The sequence below is a fragment of the Labeo rohita genome, chromosome 10 (genome assembly GCF_022985175.1).
Source record: "Labeo rohita strain BAU-BD-2019 chromosome 10, IGBB_LRoh.1.0, whole genome shotgun sequence".
In the NCBI taxonomy this organism is placed as follows: domain Eukaryota; kingdom Metazoa; phylum Chordata; class Actinopteri; order Cypriniformes; family Cyprinidae; genus Labeo; species Labeo rohita.
Window position 1 is genome coordinate 30,421,929 of NC_066878.1, and position 24,003 is coordinate 30,445,931.

The 24,003-nt window shown below is 36.3% G+C and overlaps 1 protein-coding gene across 1 annotated transcript in view; it reads right to left on the bottom strand.

Moving 5' to 3' along the window:
• Positions 1-3,260: 3,260 nt before the first annotated feature.
• Positions 3,261-24,003, bottom strand: part of grk3 (G protein-coupled receptor kinase 3) — a 64,757-nt gene continuing 44,014 nt past the window's right edge. Inside the window, exons 15-21 of the mRNA XM_051120688.1 lie at positions 22,510-22,610; positions 21,933-21,999; positions 17,740-17,835; positions 17,219-17,381; positions 12,457-12,593; positions 9,687-9,800; positions 3,261-6,605 (exon numbers count right to left, since the gene is read on the bottom strand). Coding sequence (XP_050976645.1) covers positions 6,444-6,605; positions 9,687-9,800; positions 12,457-12,593; positions 17,219-17,381; positions 17,740-17,835; positions 21,933-21,999; positions 22,510-22,610 — 840 coding nt within the window. The 3' untranslated portion in view covers positions 3,261-6,443. The remainder of the gene's footprint in view (positions 6,606-9,686; positions 9,801-12,456; positions 12,594-17,218; positions 17,382-17,739; positions 17,836-21,932; positions 22,000-22,509; positions 22,611-24,003) is intronic.

A 24,003-nucleotide genomic window follows, 5' to 3' on the forward strand; every position in this document is an offset into this window, starting at 1 on the left:
TAAATCAAAGAATCCTGAAAAAAAGTATCACAGGTTCCAAAAACAACATGAAGCAGCACAACTGTTTCAAACATTCATAATAAATCAACATATTAAAATGATTTCTGAAGGATTGTGACACTGACGACTGGAGTAATGATGCTGAAAACTCAGCTTTGCATCGTAGGAATAAATTCTATTTTAAAGTATATTCAAATAGAAAACTGTTGTTTTAACTTGCAATATTATTTCACAATATTACAGTTTTTTCTATATTTTTAATCAATTAAATGCAGCCTTAATGAGTAGAAAAGTCTTCTTTAAATCTTATTGATCCCATACTTTTGAAAGGCAGTGTATCTGCATTGCTGCATCATTTATTATTATTGTATATTATTATGTGTATCTATGTGATGCTTTGGGTGTTAAATTTTGATTGCTGGCATTGCCATTTGAAGTCCAAATTTGAAGTCAAATTTCCCAAAAATGAGACAACAAAAGTATATTCTATTCTAATTATCATGGCATTGTCCATGTGCTTTTGAATTAAATTCAGAAAACAGTCAGACTCCAGTGTTTACATGACTCATTTTTTTCCTATTGATTGGACTATTTCAGGTCTACACCCCCCCTTTTTCATTTGATTTGTTTATATGAAGGCTTTTCAGTCCATCAAACTAATTATAAACCCATTATTTTAATACATGTAAACATAGCTATTATGTTATGGCACCAGTTTTCTTTTTTTAACTAATAATCCCAATGATCATTTTACATACAGTAGGCCCAAGATACATCAGACATTTGAAGTCCGCATTTGTACTGCAGTCAAAAACAATTTCAATTCAACAATTTGACATTTCACTGCAGTGAAAAGCGACGAGACTTGACTAATTTGTCACCATGGTTCTCCATTGTTCACAACAAAGGTGAAGGCCTCATAAATTTTCAAGGGTTTTCACAGTTGGGGTTTGTGATTTAGTGTATCATTAGATAATTAAAAATATTTTTAATCACCTAATAAACTAGTTTGGAACTTACCATACAGAGAAAAATGCAACGGTCAGGGAGATATACAGTTCATGCTATAATTTGGGGTACATTTAGAATTTGACAATGTCAATAAAACAGTTTTCCTGTTTCCCCAAAACCCAAACATGACCTTACATAGCTGCTTTGAAACAATCTATATTGTATCAAGTGCTATATGTGACCCTGGACCACAAAACCAGTCATAAGGGTCAATTTTTTGAAACTGTGATTTATACATCATCTGAAAGCTGAATAAATAAGCTTTCCATTGATGTATGGTTTGTTAGAAATACAATACAATACAATGTATTTTTTGGCTATTGCTACAAATATACCCCAGCGACTTAAGACTGGTTTTGTGGTCCAGGGTCACATATAAATAAAGGTGATCTGTAGGAATATGTGCATAAAATACCATCTATGTTTGCTACTGTCCACCATTTTACTGGGTAACACAGATGACAGGTAACTTAATTGACATTTTTAGTGTTTTAGGCCTATACTCAACATGGAAGCCTAGAACTACTGAGCATATGATATGTTTAGAAATATATTTTCATACACAAAACAAAGTTTTAGTTGAATTGCCTTCCTAAAATTTGCAGCAATAATACTTGGGTAACACTGTTGACAGTCAATGAATCCACTCTTGACACAGGTTTGCTAGTTTAACCAATATTAGGGGAAAGAGAGAGAACATCTAGTGTTTCATCCACGTGCTTCTAGAGGAAATATCATCATACTGTACAAATTACACGAGAATGAGACAAACCATTCCTTTTTGGGGGGGGTTTTCTAGTGGGTTTGACATTGGTTTTTCGGAAACAAAACAAGTTATATCACAATAAACACTTATTATTTTTGAAGCGCACACCCAAATGTCTTGATAACCTCCCTGCTGAAAAAACCCCCAGCTAAAACCAGTCAACCAGATTAGATCATCCAGACTGGTCTTAGCTGGTTATAGCTGGTCAGCAGGCTGGTTTTAGAGGGGTTTTGGCCACTTCCAGGCTGGTCTTAGCTGGTCAGGCTGGGAGACCAGCTGGAAGACCAGCTAAAACTAGCTACTTCCAGACTAGGCTGGTTTTAGCTGATTTTTTCAGCAGGGCTAATCTAACTAAAAGCAAAACTATGAAATTAATTTATATTTGAGGTAATTATCATGCTTAAACACAGAGTAGAATGAGCAACTTTACAAAATCGGACAGCTGAATAAAAGGGTTGTATGTGATATGAACATTTTTGAACAAAAGATATGGCTTTTTCAACATATAGTGTGATTGGGAAAAATATAATTGTGTACTAGACAATTAAGCATCAGGGCTTTATATTGATGAAAATATATTAAAAACAAACATCACGGACATGAGATTATAGATTGACCCATACACATACATCCAGGTTTTTCAAAGCAGCAAGAAGTGGTTCTTTAAAGAACAAAAGGTTGTTGAGGGGGTTTAGTTGTTTTGACAGATTTTAATACTTTTGTCTCATTTGTCCCGGCCCACTGGTTGAGAACCGCTGACGTATCAGGAATTTACTGGATCATTAAAAAAGTAGACCAGATAAAATAGGTGACCAGATCATGTTGACGAATGAAAGATACTGAAGACATTTTCATTTGAATCACTGACAATATAAGATTACAAATACATGAGGAATAAACAAAAAGAAAAAGGGTCTGTTTTGAATTCATGTAATTGCGTAAAGGCACTGCCTTTACGGAAAGCGCAGACCGTTTACAGGAAACTAAACGAACAGGTCTAGCAGCATTTGAGCGCAGATGCCACTTGGTGAGATTTTCTCATCTAATGACGTTTAGACATTGTGACTCAAGTATCCAAATACTTCCAAGGCCAGTGCAGTTTCAATCAGTGCATTTAAAAACCCCATTCAGCCGTTCCACCTTCAGAGGTAAATGAGGACAGATATTACAATACGGCGAGGACAATAAACCTCAAGAACCCTGCGATTCACTTGAGCTTTGATTATAGCTGCAGGATAGAGAAGGATGTCCAAGAGAGGAGTGTTTACTCCAGAACACTAATGCACTGCTCAATCACACCGAGCTCTAGCGAGGAGACTTGGCCGCAGCCCCTCCAAATGGCTTTAACATGCCCTGAAAGTTGGCTAATGGAGGTTTGAGTTTATAAATCTCACACTAAGGACTTCGATCAAATCGAACGAGCGTCCTCGTTCTAATGCAAACAGGACAAATCCTCGAAAACGAAGGAGACAACAGACGTGGCAACACGAAAAAGGGGCTTTTATTTCTGAACTGTTTTTATAAGCAGTCCAAACACACATGTTCCTAGCTGTTCTGAAAATTGAAAACAAAGGAAAATAATCTTAATAACAATTATCATTCATTGAATAATATTATCAATAATTATAATCATCATAATTATCATCATCATCATCATAACCATAACGGTAATAACCCCAGACAGTAGTATTTGCGTTTGTTTGTGGCACATGAAAAAAGAGAGTTTCGGTTGACTGTAAACCCGGATACTCGACAGCTCCGTGCCCTAGGTAAACCAACGCACAGAGGGACTAGCTCCCCGACCAGACAATAAATATGAAAGAGAGCAAGAGAGTCCTGTATTAAACGAACAAAAATAATAATCTGTAACTCGTAGGTACAATATCTAAACTTTTATGTGCAAGATCTGAGCTGATTCTTCACCACAAATAGTTGAACTCACGTCGAACCCGATCCCTTCCCGAGTCCCGATTTTTTTTCTCGCGTGTCTAAGTCTTTTAAATAAACCTAAGCTCATTTGTTTTCATTTCATATACACATATATACTTAGATTTTTGTTAGTTTGTTTTTCTTTTTTCTATTCATCCGCCGTTTCGAAACCTGCGTTCGCCCACGCACAAAAATCACCGCTACGGAACAGACACACAAGCAATCGAATGAAGCAAACACTGACGAAGTGACTGAAAAGCTACCGTTAAAATAAAATATAAAACCCCTGAATAAAACATGGATATTTCGGACTGGCGGAGGTGCCACCCTTTGTTTGAGAAACGGGCTAGCCGATCAGTAGCTCTGAGGCGTATCGTCAATGACGCAGGGTTCGTTCGCCCCGCGGCCCACTTGTTCCACGTCACCTGAATTTGGTCACATTTTTGTTGTACCCTTTCTCAAACTCGCCGCCGCCGCTCGCCCGTACCAATTTTAACTCTCGGCGAGCATCGCGTGAGCTTTTCATTGGTTCAAAGACATTCTCCTACAGTCGTTTGGCACATTTTTTTGTCAGCTCGTGAAGCGTGGTGGAAAAAGTGCAGTGATATATAGATATATATATATATATATATGTATGTATTTCAAAACAAGCCATTTTGGTTTCAAAATAAAACCCTTGAAGGGCACTAAAACATCCTCGGGATGGCACCTCCCCGATTTTTAAAGGCTACAAAAACTGATCCGACATTTCTGCACGACAGAGTCGTAGAAAAAGAAACTTACTGCATGGAAAACAAAAAAGAACCTGAATATACATGAAGAAAACACTTGTTTAAAATCACCTCATGCCTGTGCTTGTTTTTCCATTCAACAAAAAAAAAGAGACTGAAATAAATGCACATAACATACTCCAAAAAATGTCATCTATAGAAATCTGCATTTGCGTCACATTCAAAACAATATAAAAATTTAACCTATATTCAAATCAAGCCTTGCAACAAACGGTTTTAAGTTGTCTCTCCTTCCACCTATCCGAACACCTGTGAGTGCGAGCGCCCTACCTTCGTACTGAATAACGGTCTGCCTGCCCGTGAATGGATAACGGTGACGCCAGAAGACCTCCTCGCACCTCATTATGAGATAAGCCATTCGACTCTCCGCTCTCTCACACCGACGGTCCTAAGAGGTTTGCACACGCCCGCCGGTTGATTGACAGATGTGAACCCCACCCACCCCGCCCGCCCCCAAGCTGAGACATAGGGACAAACACAGACAGGCAGAGACAGAGAATCGCCATATATGCAAACATCGTCAAGAAGATTATACTGTAGATGCACAGAGAAAGGATTCATATATACAGTCGGATAAAAGACTCCAGGGATGTTGCTGCTGCTGCTTTTTTTCTTTTTTTCCAAGTGGTCCCTCGAACCGAGACATCATGCATCATCATTGGCGTCCATACGTTCAGTTTTTTATTCTGTGCGTTCGGGTTTCCAACACTGTTCTCGGGGTCTGTTCACAGGTGGCCTGGACTCATTCTCAGGTGTCTCAAGTCGAACGTTTATTTCATTGGCACTTTTTGCACTTCTGTGTATTTGGGGGGGAGGGGTTGGGTTCGTGTCTTAGTAAACGTCCCGCCACGTTCCGTCCCATTGTGTCGAGCAGCGTAAATCACTCCATCCACGAATGAACGAAAAAGAGAAACAAAAAATACATTCAAGGTGAAAGAAAACAATTCTTCCTGGGGGATTTCCTTTGAAGCGACAACAACTAGTTTTTGCAATCGTGTACACGCACAAGTACACGCATTTAATGCACATGAGCGACCCAAACGAATCTGGAGTTTACAAGGGCTGAGCACCAAAAAAAAAAAAAAAAAAAAAAAAAAAGACAAAGAAAAACACTCTATTTTTACACTGTAAGTAGTCCTTTGAGAGCGCAACTTGGATGCACAAAACTCGCCGTTCAATAGCAGTTCGTTCAATAGCGAGTGTTACGGAAGCGTCGAAGACTTTTGTACTTTACAAGTACGGGACGCCAAAACAGTCCGCAAATCCGAGTCCGTTAAGCACGAAACGGCATGCACTCTCACGATGTTGACGGAAAGTGGTGCAAAGCATACGCTTTGAGAAGCGAGATGGCCTTGGCGTTCCTATGAAGGATGTGAAAAGACAACTGAAATGATTTCGGGGTCTTTCCATCTGATTAGATCTCTCAGGCCGCATGGCTCTGGTTTCCCTCTAGCAGAGGTACTGATACTGTCTGGCATTAGCACACTGCCACATTTATAGAAGCTCCTTAGATCCTCTTTCTTTGCCTATATACGAGCATGCCGGCGTGTGCAAGGAGAATGGAGGGATCAGGAACGACATGCTGACAAACGCAGTTAGGGCGCAGTATCCCAGCCTGCACCACGAGGTCCCAAATTCAGCACTGATTGTTCTTTAACATTATCCTGGAGCAACGCCCACCCCGGCGTGTCAAGTTGCAAGGAGCTGTGTACACGTGTGCATTTGATTGACGAACAGTTGAGGAACAGCAGGGCACAGTCCAGCAGAACCATCCGAGACGGACCGTATGGCGGCTCGCTGTGCCCGTTGGGAAGCCTAATGGTGCTGGACAAGCATTTTGCTGGGAGACAGAGAGTGTGAGAGCATGTGCATGTGTGTGTCAATGAGGTGGATGGAGAGGAGTGGTGGACGAGGGTGGCGGGAAGGGGGGTTTGGGGGGCGGCGGCTCACAGGCCGTTGCTGTTGCGGTGCGTGAGCGGAGGTTTGGACAGTTCCACCACATTGGTTCGGCCCTTGCCGATGACTTTGGGGGCACGACGCAGCAGCTTCTGGGCCTCGGTGAACGCTTCGGTGAGCTCCTTCTTCCACTGTACGAACTCTGGATCGCTCTGTGAGAAGAAAAACAACATTTGCGATTAATTCTCAGCTGCTTTATGATTTTTTTTCTTTAAAATACTAAAAGCTTTCAAACACTAGTGAGCTACCTAGTCGGCGCTTTTGGATGCAAAATGTTACAAATTTTGGATGCAAAATGATACAGAAAATGTCTTTCTTTTGTGAATAAGGTAATACCAGACTGCATTCTGAAAGCCAGTTATGATGTTATTTTTAAATGAAATTACTGATTGAGAAATTGTTCAGTAACATATCTTTTGCAACAATATTTTGGTTTATTAGTATGCAAATGTCAGACTGGATTGGAACCTCGAGCTTGAGGCTTGTGCATTTAATGTGAGATATTTGTATGGCACAAGCTGCCCATAAAAAGTGTTTCAAATCAGCCTTTTATGAGGTTTAATTTCAGATCAGTGTTCGCTAAGGTCTGCAAATGCATTGACACTTCTGATGCTGCTCCAGGCTCAAAAAGATAAACGTTGCTTAGAACAGAAGTTTATAGCAGCACATAGAAAAGCCCACAGAGGCCCAGCTTTTTTTTTTTTTTTTTTTAATCTTTTTTGGATTTAGTCAATTAATATTTTAATTTAATTTTATCATATATAAGAAGCACATGGTGGCTGTGCTCTCCTTTTTATGAAGTAACACAAGAGGGAACACGAAGAAAGTTTGGGCAATATGACCATAGGTATATATTACAGGAATTATGGTTATATAATAATTTATAATAATAATAAATATTATTATTATTATTATTATTATTATTACTACTATTACTATTAATAAATAACATGTTGTCAGGGCTTGTTTAGGCATAATCCAGTCAATTACATATCTTAACTTATGATCATCAAATAAATAAAATACATCATATCAGGCAAGGCTTTAGCTCTTCTGCCTTATTTGTAATTGAAATCAAAGCTTTCTTTTCTTTTTGAGAAAAACAAAACCGTAATATAACAGTAACATACACTAGGTAACATAAATCATTGTGTATTGTTATTATCAATTATATTAATCTCAGTTAATTTAATATTATCATATAAGGTTGAACTCAAGAGTTAATAATAGACCTTGCAGTATCTGCAAAACGTTAATTATTTTACCAAAATAAGAAGGATCATACAAAATGCATGGTTTTTTTTTTTTATTTAGTATTGACCTGAATAAGATTTTTCACATAAAAGACGTTTACATATAGTCCACAAGAGAAAATAATAGCTGAATTTACAAAAATTACTCAAAAGTTCACATACACTTGATTACTAATATTGTGTTGGTACCTGAATGATCCACAGCTTTGTTTTTTGTTTAGTGATAGTTGTTTATGAGTCACTTGTTTGTCCTGAACAGTTAAACTGCCTAATCCTTTAGGGCCCACGAAGTTTTTTTTCTTTTTAAAGATTTATTTTTGGCGTTTTTTTTTTTGTTTTTTTTTGATAGGAGAGTAGTGAGGCAGGAAATGAAGTGGGAGAGAGGGCAGACGGGATTGGGAAAGGTCCACAAGCTGGGACTCGAACACGGGACGCCCAAAGTGCAAAGGCCGGCAGGTCCCACAAAATCTTTTTTTTTTTTTTTTTTTTTTTAGCACTTTTGTGTATTTGAGTTCACAATGTCTGTATAATTTTAAGATTAATTTTTTCACACTGAGGACAACTGAGAGACTCATATGCAACTATTACAGTTGGTTCAAACGCTCACTGATGCTTTAGAAGAAAAACAACATGCATTAGGAGCCAGGGGTGTAAACTTTTGAACGGAATGAGGATGTGTACATATTTCTTATTTTGCCTAAATATCATATATTTTTTTAATTTAGTACTGCCCTTCAGAAATGACAAAAGATACTTACATGTTTCCCAGAGGACAAAATAAGTCCTTGATCTTTAAATTCAAAAAGTTTTCACCCTCGGCTCTTAATCGTTTTCCCTTCTGAATCAGTGAGCATTTCAAGTCCCTCAGTTGTCCTCAGTGTGAAAAGATGGATCTCAAAGTCATACAGTCATTGTTGGAAAGGGTTCAAATACACAAAAATGTTAAAAAAAGTCAATTTTTATAAATTCAACTATTATTTTCTCTTGTGGACTATATGTAAACGTCTTTTATGTGAAATATCTTATTCAGGTCAGTACTAATAAAAAAATAACATGATTTTGTTTGATCCCTCTTATTTTGGTAAAATAATTAACATTTTGCAGATTCTGCAAGGTGTATGTAAACTTTTGACTTTAACTGTTTGTGGCCATAGAATAGTGCTTTACTTTTTCTGCCTTAATTTTGTGACTGAAAAAAATAGCTCTTTTTTAAGAAAAGCAAGACCATACATTAACAGTAACAGACTATATAATATTTATTATTAATTGTGTATTATTATTAATTATAATATTTAATCTTATCTATTTCCCTGCTAAACAAAATTTTCTCATTTTTCCTCCTGAATGAGTCCAGAATCTCTCAATCAATAACAGGTGAGGAACAAGCAATCTCATATGTAAGCAGATGCATATGAAGCAATGAGATTATTAACAATAAACAGCATATAAATTTAAAAAAACTGCCTAATGTTACTGAGTGAGATGTCGATCCACAAAGTGGTACAGGACTGTGAAGCTTTTGAGCATTGATGGAAGTGATCTACTGCATCTTTGCTTTGATTATCCTACTGAATATGATCCAAATGCAATATTTGATAAAAACGTGATTTTCTCAGCTTTTTGCTCAAAATATTGCATTTTTTATGAATCTTACCTCTTTTGTTTAAAAGTAAAGGCTCTGTTCTTTATTTTCCTGTATGTTCAGATATTCATACAGCAAACTATTCTGAAAATTATTTTTTGAAACTTTTTTCAAAAACGCTGGAGAGGAAAGACTTAAATACTAAATGTGTGACTTTTGTTAAATTAGACTTTGACTGATTTTACATTTAGTCATGTATTCACTTATAATAAGACAACTCACTCGAGTTTGAAAAAGAGGCATAGGGAACAATAAAAGTGAAGCAAGACAATACGAAAGCAAAAGGGGAAGAGAGAAACCCACGACGAGACGGTGAGAACAGCATGAAGGTGCCCTACCTCGCACTGCAGGACAAACTGTTTCCCTCCTTTGATCCTCAGCAGGATGCACTTTTTGTCCTTGATCTGCGTCTCCTCCACAGTCACGATCTGCTCCATGGTCAGCAGGTTTTGCTGGGGGGAGGAAAGACTAATTAGTGCGTCCCTGTAAGAGTCTTCTCACAGACTATCCTACTGTGTTCGAGAGGAACACGCCATGCTACCTGCAAGCTCTGGGCGGGTGGGATTTTACCCTATGCCTGAGGTATACGCATATATCGGCGTCACTTACGCTGTGGCAGAAATTCTAGAGGTTGTCTGGGGCTACGAGGGAGCAGAGACACGGATGACAAGCTGTTCTTGTACTCAATAAATCAGCTGTGGTACAACAGGCTGCAGACGTAGCATCTCATGTAACCGTCTGATCGCGGATACCTGATTCCCATCAGGCTGAAGGATAATGGAAGTCATTTCACTTCAGTACAAACATTTATCCTCTAAATGACACGTACCACATTCAGTCGGGTTTTTTTTTTTTTTTTTAAAGACCTTGATTTAAAGTACTTTTCTCTGTGAAGACAGACATCTAGTGTTTTTTTTGTTTTGTTTTTTTTACATAAGGATCCTTTTGTTCACTGTTCAGCAGAACAGAAAATGAATTTTAAATAATGCGGTGCAACAACAAAGCTTGTTTGTTTATCACTGTATAAATATGATTTATGCATCCCATAGATCATATTTATGCAACGATAAACAAACAAATAAATAATTACAATTTTTATTTTTATTATATTATGTTAGGCATGTCAGAAAAGTTTTCACTAAAAAATTCTTGGAAAAATGTATATACTCTGCCGTCCAAAAATTTGGTTTGCTTTTTTGAAGAAGTTTCTTTTGCTCACCAAGGCTGCATTTATTTGATCAAAAATCCAGAAAAAAACTAATATTGTAAAACATTATTTCAATGTAAAATGACTATTTTATAGAATGCAATTTATTTCTGTGATGCAAAGCTGAATTTTCAGCATCAATACTCCAGTCTTCAGTGTCACATGATTCAGAAATCATTGTAAATGCTGATTTATTATGAATGTTGAAAACAGTTGTGCTGCTTAATATTTAGTTGGAACCTGTGACACTTTTTTCAGGATTCTTTAAAAAAACAAAACAAAACAAAAAAAAAACAGCATTTACTTAAAATAGATATGTTTGTCGTCAGTAAATTAGTGTTAGCAAAGAAAAGATTTTTATTTTAAATAAATGCTGTTCTTTTTAACTTTTTTATTCAAAGAATCCTGAAAAAATACTACAGGCTCCAAAAAAAATATTGATAATATCCAACATTGATAATAAAAGTAATAAATTAGCATATTAGAATGATTTCTGAAGGATCATGTGACACTGAAGACTGGAGGCTGATGAAAATTTATTTTTCCATCACAGGAATAAATTATATTTTAAAATATATTAAATAGAAAAACATTATTTTAAACTGGAATAATATTTCATAATATTTTTCTCTATTTTTGACCAAGTAAATGCAGCCTTGATGAGCATAAGATAATAATAATAAAAAAAAAACACATTAAAAATCTTACTTTTAAATGGCAGTGTAAATAAATTAAATAAAAATAAATAAATAAAATCTAGTCAATTAATTTTTACTAAAAATATCATACAAGTTACAAATATAAATAAATATATTTTTCCAGCTGCCAGAACATATTAATTTTCAATACACTGGATTAGAACATAAAACTAAGGATGTACAGATTATTAGTGCTATATTATTACATTCAAAGTAATATTATATAAACTAAGATTATATACATAATTTTACATATATTAAGGTTGGGCTATATGACTACATTTTATTTTAAATATTAAATCACCATGTAATAATGGCAATTTTTGGGTTATTTAGTAAATTCAATATAAAAAAAAAAAAAATTAGTATTAAGTTTTATTAAACTAAAAGTACGTATAAAGTTCAAAAACACTACATAGGGCTATAAAATCAAATAATTAATGAATGAATGAAAATTAAAGCCAGACTGATTTCCTAAAATTGAGAACACTGAACAACTGCAATGTAGTCAAGTATCACATGCATCACAGCTTTCAAATCTGACTTGCGAGTGGCCTCTCTTTTTTTCCCCATTTCCATGCATCTCCTCTCCAGCATGTTCCACAGGAAGTGCATTTACCCTTCAGATCGGAGATTCAGAAACTCCGGGAGTTAAAAATGCAGGAAACTGGCGAAATCTGCACTTCTTAATCTTAGTTACAGATCAGGGCAGAAACTCTCTGGCCCCAGGGAACCTGCAGTGACCTACTTCTGCATTATCTGAGCGCAAACGCAATCAGCTTCCTCCGGATGGGAAAAGACTGAGGTTTGCTTTAGCGGTGGAAAGAAGCAGAGGATGTTAAAAGGGAGAAGTGGGCATCTCAACGGTTCAGGCTGCAGGTGAACCTGCGTCACTATGGGAATTTCGGAGCAGGGTGGAGCACGATGTTGGGCGTATGCTAATCTCTAAAGTGATGTGATTCCTCCTCGCCTTTTTCTTAGAATAGTTCTTGATACTTCCAGTTCTGCAATGGACAATGAAACTTAAAGCAGAGGAGGAATCAGCTAATCAAATGCACCAGACTCACCTTGAATTTACGTTTTTTTAACGTTCTAGTCCAATGTTCCTACAGCGTAGGGACACACAGGCATGTTCATTCTCAAAAAATGTTTTCTTTAACCCTTTATACAGATGCTAACAGTAAAGAAAACAAAAACACTCACCCGAGACTCTCCTTCACCTCTCCATTCGACACGATTGGGGAATAGGTAGAAATACCGCCGCTGCCACTGTGTCAGGAAGGGGTTTCCTAGCTTTAACATGTAGCCGTGCATGATACAGTCCTTTCCCAGCGCATAGTCTGCACAAAGACCACAAACACATAATGCTCAATGTCATTTTGGAATAATTGTACGTATCTTTGGGACATTCTCATTTGTATTCAGGGGTTTAAGTGCATAACGCTGAAACCCTATTGTATTTGTAAGAATGATGAAGGATCAGTGATCTCCACGTACAACTGATCGTGGTTTGCAGAGCAAACCATAAGTCGTAGAGATTTGAAACTTGGAGGGATGGTAGTACTCACACCACCTAAAATGTGACCAAGGCTCGCCCCAGTCGGCCTGATGGGGGTGCTACAGCGAAAAAAAGTATGAAAACGCTCATAACTCCTCAACCGTCAGCCGCAGGCTCAAGTATTTTATATCGTTTGTATTTCGAATTTTTTGAAAACCCTACTTGTGCGAACTAGTCCTAGGTTTTTCGCTCAATCAGAACCAAACCGGTCCAGAAAGATTCTCTGGAGAGCAGATATCAAAAATTATCAAAAAAAGTTGAACTTGACTCACCCGTCGCAAAGGGACGCTAAACGTTTGAAAGGGTAAAATGCCTGTAACTCCTGAAGGAATGGGCCAAACTCAAAACACTTATGTAAGAGCTAAATTTAAGGTCACAAAAAAAAGTTGTGGAGCTTGGCCACTTGGTGGCGCTATAAAAGGGAAAATATTTAAAAAATTGTTATAACTGCACAACTATTTATTCCATCAACATGAAAATCTTTGTGCACGGTCTTGGTCTGAAGTGCCACAAGTGTCTACAAGGACATTTGTGTATCTCAAGAAACGTGGGCGATGAAATTTGAGCATCTGTTAGACAAGGTCAATAGAGAGAGAAAGACACCCTATGATGTGATGTCACCCCTGCAGCTCGTTCAAACACACAGGACAACCCGAAATGTTCCGAAGTTCCACAAAAACGCAGACGAAATCGCGGAGTTCATTCATAAAAATGGATTTACTTTATAATGCGGAATGCTACGGAATTTGTAAATTTTTGAATTAATAAATCAAAAGTAGGCCTGTCACTTAACTCAAATCATGATATAGACTAGTGTCTCTGAATATTAAAATGCAAAAACATTTTAAATATGAATCCTACATGTTCGGCTTGCGTCTGTATATGTATGTGCGTGTGTGTATATATATATATATATATATATATATATATATATATATATATATATATATATATATATATATATATATATATATATATATATATATATATATGGCAGTAACACGGTTTTATTTACATCACAGAACAGCAGCAGGAGTCCGATTTAATTTATCAAGTGAGGAGAGTGAGTCGAGCTGACTGACAAGATGAGGGAGGTGAGAAAGACAAGGTGATGGCAGAAGAAACGAAAGGCAAAATCGCCTGTTTGGCAATATTTTGGATTTCGAAAAGCCTGTTGTCTTTTGGCCTTTACCTAAGATGATTTTGGAAGCTTTTTTTAAACCTTTGTTTCTTTTTTTATTTGATTCCAGTGTTTGCTGCTTTTTACTTCATTTTAAACTTTGTGTATTTTATATATATATATATTTTTTTAAATTTTATATCAACGCGTATGCCATGTCGTAAAGTTTTGGATTAATAAATCAAAAGTAGGCCTGTCGCTTAATTTAAATCATGATATAGACTAGTGTCTGTGAATATTAAAATGCAAAAATACATTTTAAATATGAATCCTACATGTTCGGCTTACCTCTGTATATATGACAGTGACACGGTTTTATTTACATCACAGAACAGCAGCAGGAGTCCGATTTAATTTATCAAGTGAGGAGAGTGAGTCAAGCTGACTGACAAGATGAGGGAGGTGAGAAAGACAAGCCGATGGCAGAAGAAACGAATCTAAGATGATTTAGGAAGCTTTTTTAAAACCTTTGTTTCTTTTTTTATTTGGTTCCACAGTGTTTGCTGCTTTTTATTTCATTTTAAACTTTGTGTATTTTATATATCTTTTTTTATTTTACATCAACGTATATGCCGCACCTCCAAACTTTCTTATTCATTTTGCGATTAAATGTATGTTTCTCATTTTTTGGTGCCACAGTGTTTGCTGATTTTTAGTTTGTATACCTAGGCTATTTAAATTTTGTGTAGCCTAAGTAAATTCTATGAGTCTGACGTTGTATTTTGTTGTTGCTTGAATTAAATCCATGACAAATTGCCACTAATTTGAAAGTGAAAGTAAAATGCGCACAGCGCTTTAAGAAGTTATTTAAAAGCGAAGCAAAGCGAAAAACCCAAACAAACTATTGCTTGACACAGAATTGCTATAACAGGGTCGTTTAGAAAAGAGGCTTGTCCAGATTTACCCAAAATCCTATAAAGCCTAAAGGAAAACTCAAAACTTCACAAAACCTGAATGCGACAGGCGATTCTAAACAAGCATACAAAATGTTAAGGGGATCGGACCACAGCTGGTGCTATAACAGTCATAACAGTTAAAAAACAAAATATTTCTATGGTAAATTACCTGGATTTACCTTAAATGCTTTTTAGAAATCACTGATTTAGGTGGTTAAAAGCTTTCTAAATGTCTTGAATGAATGTCTTTTTTTCATACATGCTTAAATGCATTAAAGAGCTTGAACCTGGTAGTCGCTGCTTGCGGGCTATATTTATTATATTTTTTTGTAAAGAAAGCCACATTTGGATCACTTTGGGTCATCAATTCCTTTTAACTCCCGTGCTTGTATCTTGAAGTTGTGACGCACACCATTAATTCAGTGTTTGCTAAATTACACGGCTCTTTCAGATCTATTTCTGACCATCACACAGTCGGTCATGTGATGGGTGCTCTGTCTTTCCCTTGAGGGAAGCATGTGGCACCAGCACTGCACGACAAGTACGAAGGGTTCAATCCCCTCTTCGAGGTCGCTGACGGAACTGACGCCGGACCCGTGAAAGTCGATTAGCTGACGTCAGTCCAGGTCTTTAATTCATGCTGGAGAATGTGGCACTACCGTAGCAGATGCCGTTTGCTTCTCTCGGCACCACAGTGTGAAATTACTGCTTGTCAATTCTGTAGACGGCTTGTGATTTAACGCAAACTGGAGTTTCCAGCAGAAAGCATTATCTTTTGGACCGGCTTAAAACCTGGGTAAATGACCGAGCGCCGCAGACGACGCGACGCCTGGAGCGGCCGTTCATTAGGGTTTCATGACTCTCTGTAAGTCCAAAATACAGGACACTCCCAAGGAACTCGCTACAGTAGTCAGAAAATGAGAGTCTGCCGAATAAGAGCAAACAGGATGTTTACAAACAGCATTCTGCAAACAGCTGTTCTGTGTACATTGTCATGACACCTCTCACTAGTCACAAACTTAGTGTTTATAAAAGATTTCTTTAAGTAATATAATTTTCTAAATATCTTTTTACTACTAAGGCAGCTATCAAGTTAGCTTATTAGTGGACTAATTTCACAAAGCAATATCAGGATTCAAAACCAAGTAATAAGCTACATTACCAGTCAAAAGTTTTTGGACAGTAAGATTTTTATTTTTTTTTATTTTTTTTTAAGAAGTCTCTTCTGCTCACCAAGCTTGCATTTATTTGATACGAAGTACAGCAAGAACATTGAAATCTTGAAAAAAATTTACTATTTAACATAACTATTTTCTATTTAAATATGTATTAAAATGCAATTTATTCCTGTGATTTCAAAGCTGAATTTTTAGCATCATTACTCCAGTCACACGATCCTTCAGAAATCATTCTAATATTCTGATTTGCTGCTTTAAAAACAAGTACTAAACTGTTTTAAATATTGATAATAATAATAATAATAAAAAAAAAGTTTCTTTGACAGCAAATTTGCAGCTTTGATCACAGGAATAAATTACATTTTTTAAATATATTCAAAAAGAAAGCAGCTATTTTAAATAGTAAAAATATTTCACAATATTACTATTTTTGCTGTATTTTGGATCAAATAAATGCAGGCTTGGTGAGCAGAAGAGATGTCTTTAAAAAAAAAATTAAAAATATTACTGCCCCAAAACTTTTGACTGGTAGTATACATGTATAAAAATTTTGAAGTAGACAAAATTATGAAATAATTAAATATAAATTTTCACTACCAATTAATGTTTAGGGTAAGAAAGTTTGTTTTAATAAATAATTTTTTTTTTTAAATAAATTATTTCAGCATTAAATTGATAAAAAGTTACAGTAAATACATATATAATGTTACAAAAAGAATTTTATTTCAAATAAATGCTGTTCTTTTGAACTTTCTATTCAAATAAATCTTAAATTAAGTATTAAAATGATTTCTGAAGGATCATGTGACATTGAAGACTGGAGTAATAATGCTGAAAATTTTGCTTGCAATCACAGGAATAAATTATATTTTAAAATCTATTAAAATTGAAAACAGTTCTTTTAAATTGTAATAATGTTTCACAATATTACTGTTTCACTGTTTTGTATCAAACAAATGCAGCCTTAATGACCAAAAGATATTTTTAAAAAAAACATTAAAAATCGTATTTACCCTAAACTTATGAATATTGTTTCAAAAACATATAAATACATAAAATATACAATATCTGAATATTAAGCCACAATATATTCATGAGAATTAGGGAGGAAATGTGCAGAAAAAAAAAAAAAAAACTATATGCCATATCTCACCCTCTTCGTGGCCTTGTTGCTTGTTTTTGGCCCGCTTGCGCGCCTCATTTTTATCTGTGTCGCTATTAACGGCATCATACACCGTTTCGGCCACCTCCTGCTGCCAGCGCTCGGAGATCACCAGTGGAAAGTTCTTATAGAGCTCCTGATCACTGTCAAGCAGCTGAGAGAGACACATAAAGATGATAGTTACCTTCAATTCAGACAGTCTCATCCTGTCTAAAGTACACAAGTTGCAATGTAGACCAGACTTTATGCTTGAAGTCAAATTCAGGCTACAAGGGAGTAATTTAACATGCTCACAGCATAGTGGAAAATTCCTCCAGATTTCAAAGCATGAAACACAAGCTCAAGTGCTCTTAGATTTTATACGGTTCTCTCAGTGCTGGACGCAATCTTGGCTGCACTTGAAAAACTACTAAGTAGTCTACTTTGATGGTCACTGGGCTGAAGCAAAGACATCAGCCTTGAGCATCAAGTGGAATAAGTGAAAAGTTTGGTCCCACGGTTACTGGTTTTACCTTAATTCCCTTGGTGTCTTCCTCATCGAACGAGCCGATGTCAAAGGCGTCTGCAGCGTTGACTTCTCCTCTGGGGGGAATGAGGGGTGGCGGGTACTGCAATCAAACAGAAGATGCAGAGAATATCAAATGAATCCTTTGAAAAACAATTATGGGAGGAATGTGCAAAACGCAATATTTTCAGATTAAATATATAATTATTTGCAGAATTAAAGCACATCAGGAACCAATCAAATTGGTTGGTCATATATTGATGTTAAAAACATCAACAGAGTGCAACAGTGCCTGTCCACTTTTTTTTTTTTTTTTAGCAGTGATGGTTTCCAAGTATTTCTTCCATTCACTCATCCCAGTGTCTAAATTAAATCATTATACAGGGGTTGGACAATGAAACTGAAACACTGGCCAATTTAGTGTTGGAGGGTTCATGGACAGATTTGATCAGCCTGGTGGCCAATCTTCATTGATTGCACATTCCACCAGTCAGAGCAGAGTGTGAAGGTTTAATTAGCAGAGTAATAGCACAGTTTAGCTTAAAATATTGCAATGCACACAACATTATGGGTGACACATCAGAATTCAAGAGAGGACAAATTGTTGGTGCTCGTCTCGCTGGTGCATCTGTGACCAAGACAGCAAGTCTTTGTGATGTTTCAAGAGCCACGGTATCCAGGGTAATGTCAGCATACAACAAAGAAGGACGAACCACATCCAACAGGAGTAACTGTGAACGCAAGAGGAAGCTGTCTGAGAGGGATGTCCGGGTGCTAACCCAGATTGTATCCAAAAAACATAAAACCACAGCTGCCCAACTCACTGCAGAATTAAATGTGCACCTCAGCTCTCCTGTTTCCACCAAAACTGTTCGTCGGGAGCTCCACAGGGTCAATATACATGGCCGGGCTGCTATAGCCAAACCTTTGGTCACTCGTGCCAATGCCAAACGTCGGTTTCAATGGTGCCAGCAGCGAAAATCTTGGACTGTGGACAATGTGAAACATGTATTGTTCTCTGATGAGTCCACCTTCACTGTCTTTCCCACATCTGGGAGAGTTACGGTGTGGAGAAGCCCCAAAGAAGCGTACCACCCAGACTGTTGCATGCCCAGAGTGAAGCATGGGGGTGGATCAGTGATGGTTTGGGCTGCAATATCATGGCATTCTCTAGGCCCAATACTTGTGCTAGATGGGCGCGTCACTGCCAAGGACTACCGAACCATTCTGGAGGACCATGTGCACCCAATGGTTCAAACATTGTATCCTGAAGGCAGTGCTGTGTATCAGGATGATAATGCACCAATACACACAGCAAGACTGGTGACAGAGTGGTTTAATGAACATGAAAGTGAAGTTGAACATCTCCCATGGCCTGCATAGTCACCAGATTAAAATATTATTGAGCCACTTTGGGGTGTTTTGGAGGAGCGAGTCAGGAAACGTTTTCCTCCACCAGCATCACGTAGTGACCTGGCCACTATTCTGCAAGAGGAATGGTTTAAAATCCCTCTGGCCACTGTGCAGGACTTGTATCTGTCATTCCCAAGACGAATTAAATCTGTATTGGCCGCAAAAGGAGGCCCTACACCATACTAATAAATTATTGTGATCTAAAACCGGGCGTTTCAGTTTCATTGTCCAACCCCTGTAAGTTATGAAGCAAGTGAACCAGCTACAAGATGAATTACAACATTACAAACTTTGATTTGAAGAAAAAAAAAAAAAAATCATTAGAAAGTCACATGTCTGTGTACTTAATGGATTTAAAAATGATGGAGAACTATAAAACTATTCATATAAAGTTGATTATATACATAGAAACAATAAATCTGACTTTTTTTTTTTTTTGCAAAAATGCACATTTGAAATAAATATACACTGCACATAGTGTGACCCAATAAATAATAATATCAATAATGGTATTCTTTAGTTATTTTATTATTATTTATTATTTTAGTTAATATTATTATTATAAATAATAATATTAAAATATCAAAAAGTTTGATGATACTATTATATTTAAAAAATAATAATTAATATTTAATAAAAATGCAATAATTTTATAGTACACTTAAAAAATACAAGGCTAATATTTACATTTTCGTTTCATTTTGTGTTTATTTTTAATGTTTTTTTTAAACCTAAAATCAGCAAGCTTCTATTTTGGCAGGTTGAGGGCAAGCAAGTTTATGCTCTGCCAGGTTTAACGCTGCCAAGCAAAGTGTGCCAGTAAATGAAATGTCACAGTTTTGCATATTTGCTCTGAAACCGGTAACGCGCAGCCTAGATTAATGCTTTCAGTTCGAATAGAAATCTTATATAGTATTACAGTTAGTCGATCTGAAAAGGTGATCATGCATTAACAGCTGGAAATTATGTGGGTATGCAAATGAGCGGTCTGAACTTATTTACAGTGCATTTTATCTGTGCACCCATGTATACATACAGATGAAGTCAAAAGTTTACATACACCTTGCAGAATTTTCAAAATGTTAATTTTACCAAAATAAGAGAGAGCATACAAAATGCATGTTGTTATTTTATTTATTTATTTTTTTATTTGGTACTGACCTGAATAAGATTTTTCACATAAAAGACGTTTACATATAGTCCACAAGTGAAAATAGTAGTTGAATTTATAAAAATTGCCCTGTTCAACTTTACATACATTTGATTCTTAATTCGGTGTTGTTAACCAAACAATCCACAGCTGTTTTTTTTTAAGTGACAGTTGTTCATGACTCCCTTGTTTGTCCTGAACAGTCAAACTGGCCACTATTCTTCAGAAAAAATCTTCAGGTCCCACAAATTCTTTAGTTTTTCAGCATTCTTGTGTGTTTGAACCCTTTCCAACAATGACTGTATGATTTTGAGATCCATCTTTTCATACTGAGGACAACTGAGGGACTCATATGCAACTATTACAGAAGGTTCAAATGATCAGTGATGCTTTAGAAGGAAAAACCATGCATTAAGAGCCGGGGGTGTAAACTTTTCAACAGAGTGAAGATGTGTACATTTTTCTTATTTTGCCTAAACATTTTTAAATGTAGTACTGCCCTTCAGAGGCTACAGAAGATATATACATGTTTCCCAGAAGACAAAATAAGTTAAAGTAAATTTACCCTGATCTTCAAATTCAAAAAGTTTAATGCATTGTGTTTTCTTCTGAAGCATCAATGAGCATTTGAACCTTCTGTAATAATTGCATATGAATCCCTCAGCTGTCCTCAGTGTGAAAAGGTGGATCTCAAAATCATACAGTCATTATTGGAAAAGGTTCAAATACACGAAAATGCTGAAAAAACAAAGAATTTGTGGGACCTGAAGGATTTTTTTGAAGAACAGCAGGCGGTTCAACTGTTCAGGACGAACAAGGAACTCAGGTCAGTGCTTAATAAAAAATAAAATGAATTTTGTATGATCTCTCTTATTTTGCTGATGTAAACTTTTGACTTCAACTGTAGCGTGCATTTTAACAGCAACGCAAGTCTGACTCGATTACGTCATTTGTGCTTGTGGGTGTGAATGTGAACTGCTTCAGTAAAATAACCACTGAACTCACAGTATGTTTGTCTTTAAAGGTTACAAGTTATTGTTAAAAATCAACTCCCCTATGGATAAAATGAGCGGAGCTTTTACTTGCGGAACTGTTGCATTCCATAAGCTCAATGACTATGACCTTTTATGTCAGAAAACTCTATAAAAATAAATAAATAAATAAATAAAAATCCTCATAACACAGAGATCTACACATTTCACTAATGGGAACACTGCACACAGGAAGTGATTTGAGGTCTGACAGTAATTGTCTTATGAAAATGTATCGTCAAAGGCTTGGCTTCATGCTTTGATGGCAGTTCCGATGGTGCTGTAAAGGGGATGAAATTAAGAGTCACAACTTCCTAGAGAGGGTTTTAGTATGCTAACAGCCACTGTCAGCACTCTAACACACTCTCCGCGATGCTGCTCATCTAAATTCATGCCTTTTAAAGCAGCAGCACTAAAAAGAAAAAGAAAAAATCCAAAGCTTGCTAATCGATGGTTGGATAACTAGTCCATCAGCTGGACTCCAAATCAGATCAGTTATAAATTGCAATTACGCAAAACCTCTTATCTATCAGACGATAGCGATATGACGACTTTAGCAAGGCTTCTTAATGGGGCTAATACTAAAAACAAGGTCGAAGGACTCACCTTCTGAAGATAAACCTGCTGCCAATCGATTCCCTTGAAGAACACATGCTCCTTTACCTCTGACGCCCTACAGAGCGTAAAAGAGATCACGTTTAAGTCAAATACATTTGTAAAGTGCTTTTCACATTACACAGGGTTTCACAGTGGCTTTACAGAATGTTTCTAATATCTTAACATTTTCATGCCTTATAGTTGCATTAAGCATAAGTACACTGTATGCATGCAGAAAAAGTTGGACAAAACATTTATTTAACGAGTTAGGTGATAATAGTTATATCTGACAACAAACCTGCTATACAGGTATAGCTATATGTTGCTTTGCAGGAGTATACTGTACACATTAAGGCAAAATAGGATGTATATCAACCATTGCCACTTCTGACCAGCAGGTGTCAGCAATTCAGAACGGGCTGCAAGTAATTCCCAGCATACCCTTCTGTCTTTTATAAGACTAAATGCTTTCAGAGAGTTGCTTCATTTGGACAAGAGGAAACAAACTGTTTTTTACTCATTTGTACAGTTCACTACAAACCAAATACACATTCGTCTAGACAGATGTCTGATTTTGAAGACTTACCCCCGACCCAGACACCCTAATCTTTTGGCGACGTCTCGCTGTAAGAGTCCTTCCAAGAGGGACTTGAGCTCAGGTGAGAAGGAGTCAGGCAACTCCACATTCTGACGAGAGAGAAGGAACAGGAAGCGGCTCATGAGTTTGACTGGCATCTCGTTAAACACAACTTTATGCCGTGTCAGCCTGTGTTTGACTTTCACGAGATGTTTGCTTTTGTTTCATTAGCTTTCCTCATCAGTTACACTGAACATTCATTAGTAAAATGCAAATATACAAGAACGGCAAACTTCTCAGTAGCCGTCCAGATCAACAGAGCTTTAACAGTAACCAGCGCTTAACGGTATTTAAATATCCTCACAATCATACAAATGAATGCGAGGACAGCCAAAACAATTCTCTTACGTAACGGGCAGCGCTGACTGCACATTCAAATCAAGGTCAATGTTCACCAAAGTCACAGTAAATGCATGCAAACAAACTTCATTCAGTTCAGGCTGTCAGGTACTGTCACTGTAACATTGAACTTTAAATAACAGGGCATTGCATTATAGAAGCTAAGGTTTTCTGAGTGGTAGCTTGTTGCTATGTACTTGTGAGTGTGCTTGAGTCAAAAGAGTCCAACTTGGGTTCCTCATTCAATGAAAAGTCTATGGGATTTTTTCCCCATCTGTTTCAAAGGTGCCACTGTTATAAAGTACCATTCAAAAGGGTCAGGTAAGGGATTTTTTTTATTTAATTAAAAAGTAAAAATATACATACACAGTACCAGTCAAAAGTTTTTTAATGTCTCTTTAAAGAAGTCTCATCTGCTCACGAAGACTGCATTTATTTGATCCGAACAGCAAAAACAGCAAAAAGCAAAAAGTGTGAAATTTTTAAAGCTCAGTTTTTAGCAGCATTACTCCAGTCACATTTTTTTAGATTTCTTTGATGAACAGAAAGTTCAGAAACAGATCTTTTGTAACATTATAAATGTCTTTATCATTAATTTTGATCAATTTAAAGCATCCTTGCTAATTAAAAGCATTCATTTCTAAAATTTCCTTCCAAAAAAAAAAAAAAAAAAAAAAAAAGTGTGTATAACGTTACAAAATAGCATTTACCTAAAAATAGAAATTTCTGTAAAATTATAAATGTCTTTATCATCACTTTTAAGCAATTAAAGCATCCTTGCTGAATAAAAGATATAAAATTTAAAAAAAAAGGAGATAAGTGCTGATCTTTGGATTTTTATTCATCAAGGAATCCTGAAAAAATTTACTCAACTGTTTTAAATATTAATAATAATAATAATAATAACAACAACAACAACAACAACAACAACAACAACAATAAATGCTTCTTGAACAGCAAATCAGCATATTAGAATGATTTCAGAAGTATCATTTGACACTGAAGACTGGAGTAATGGTGCTGAAAATTTTGCTTTGATCACAGAAATAAATTACATATTAAAACATTGTAATTTATGTACAACAGACAACAGTTATTTTAAAT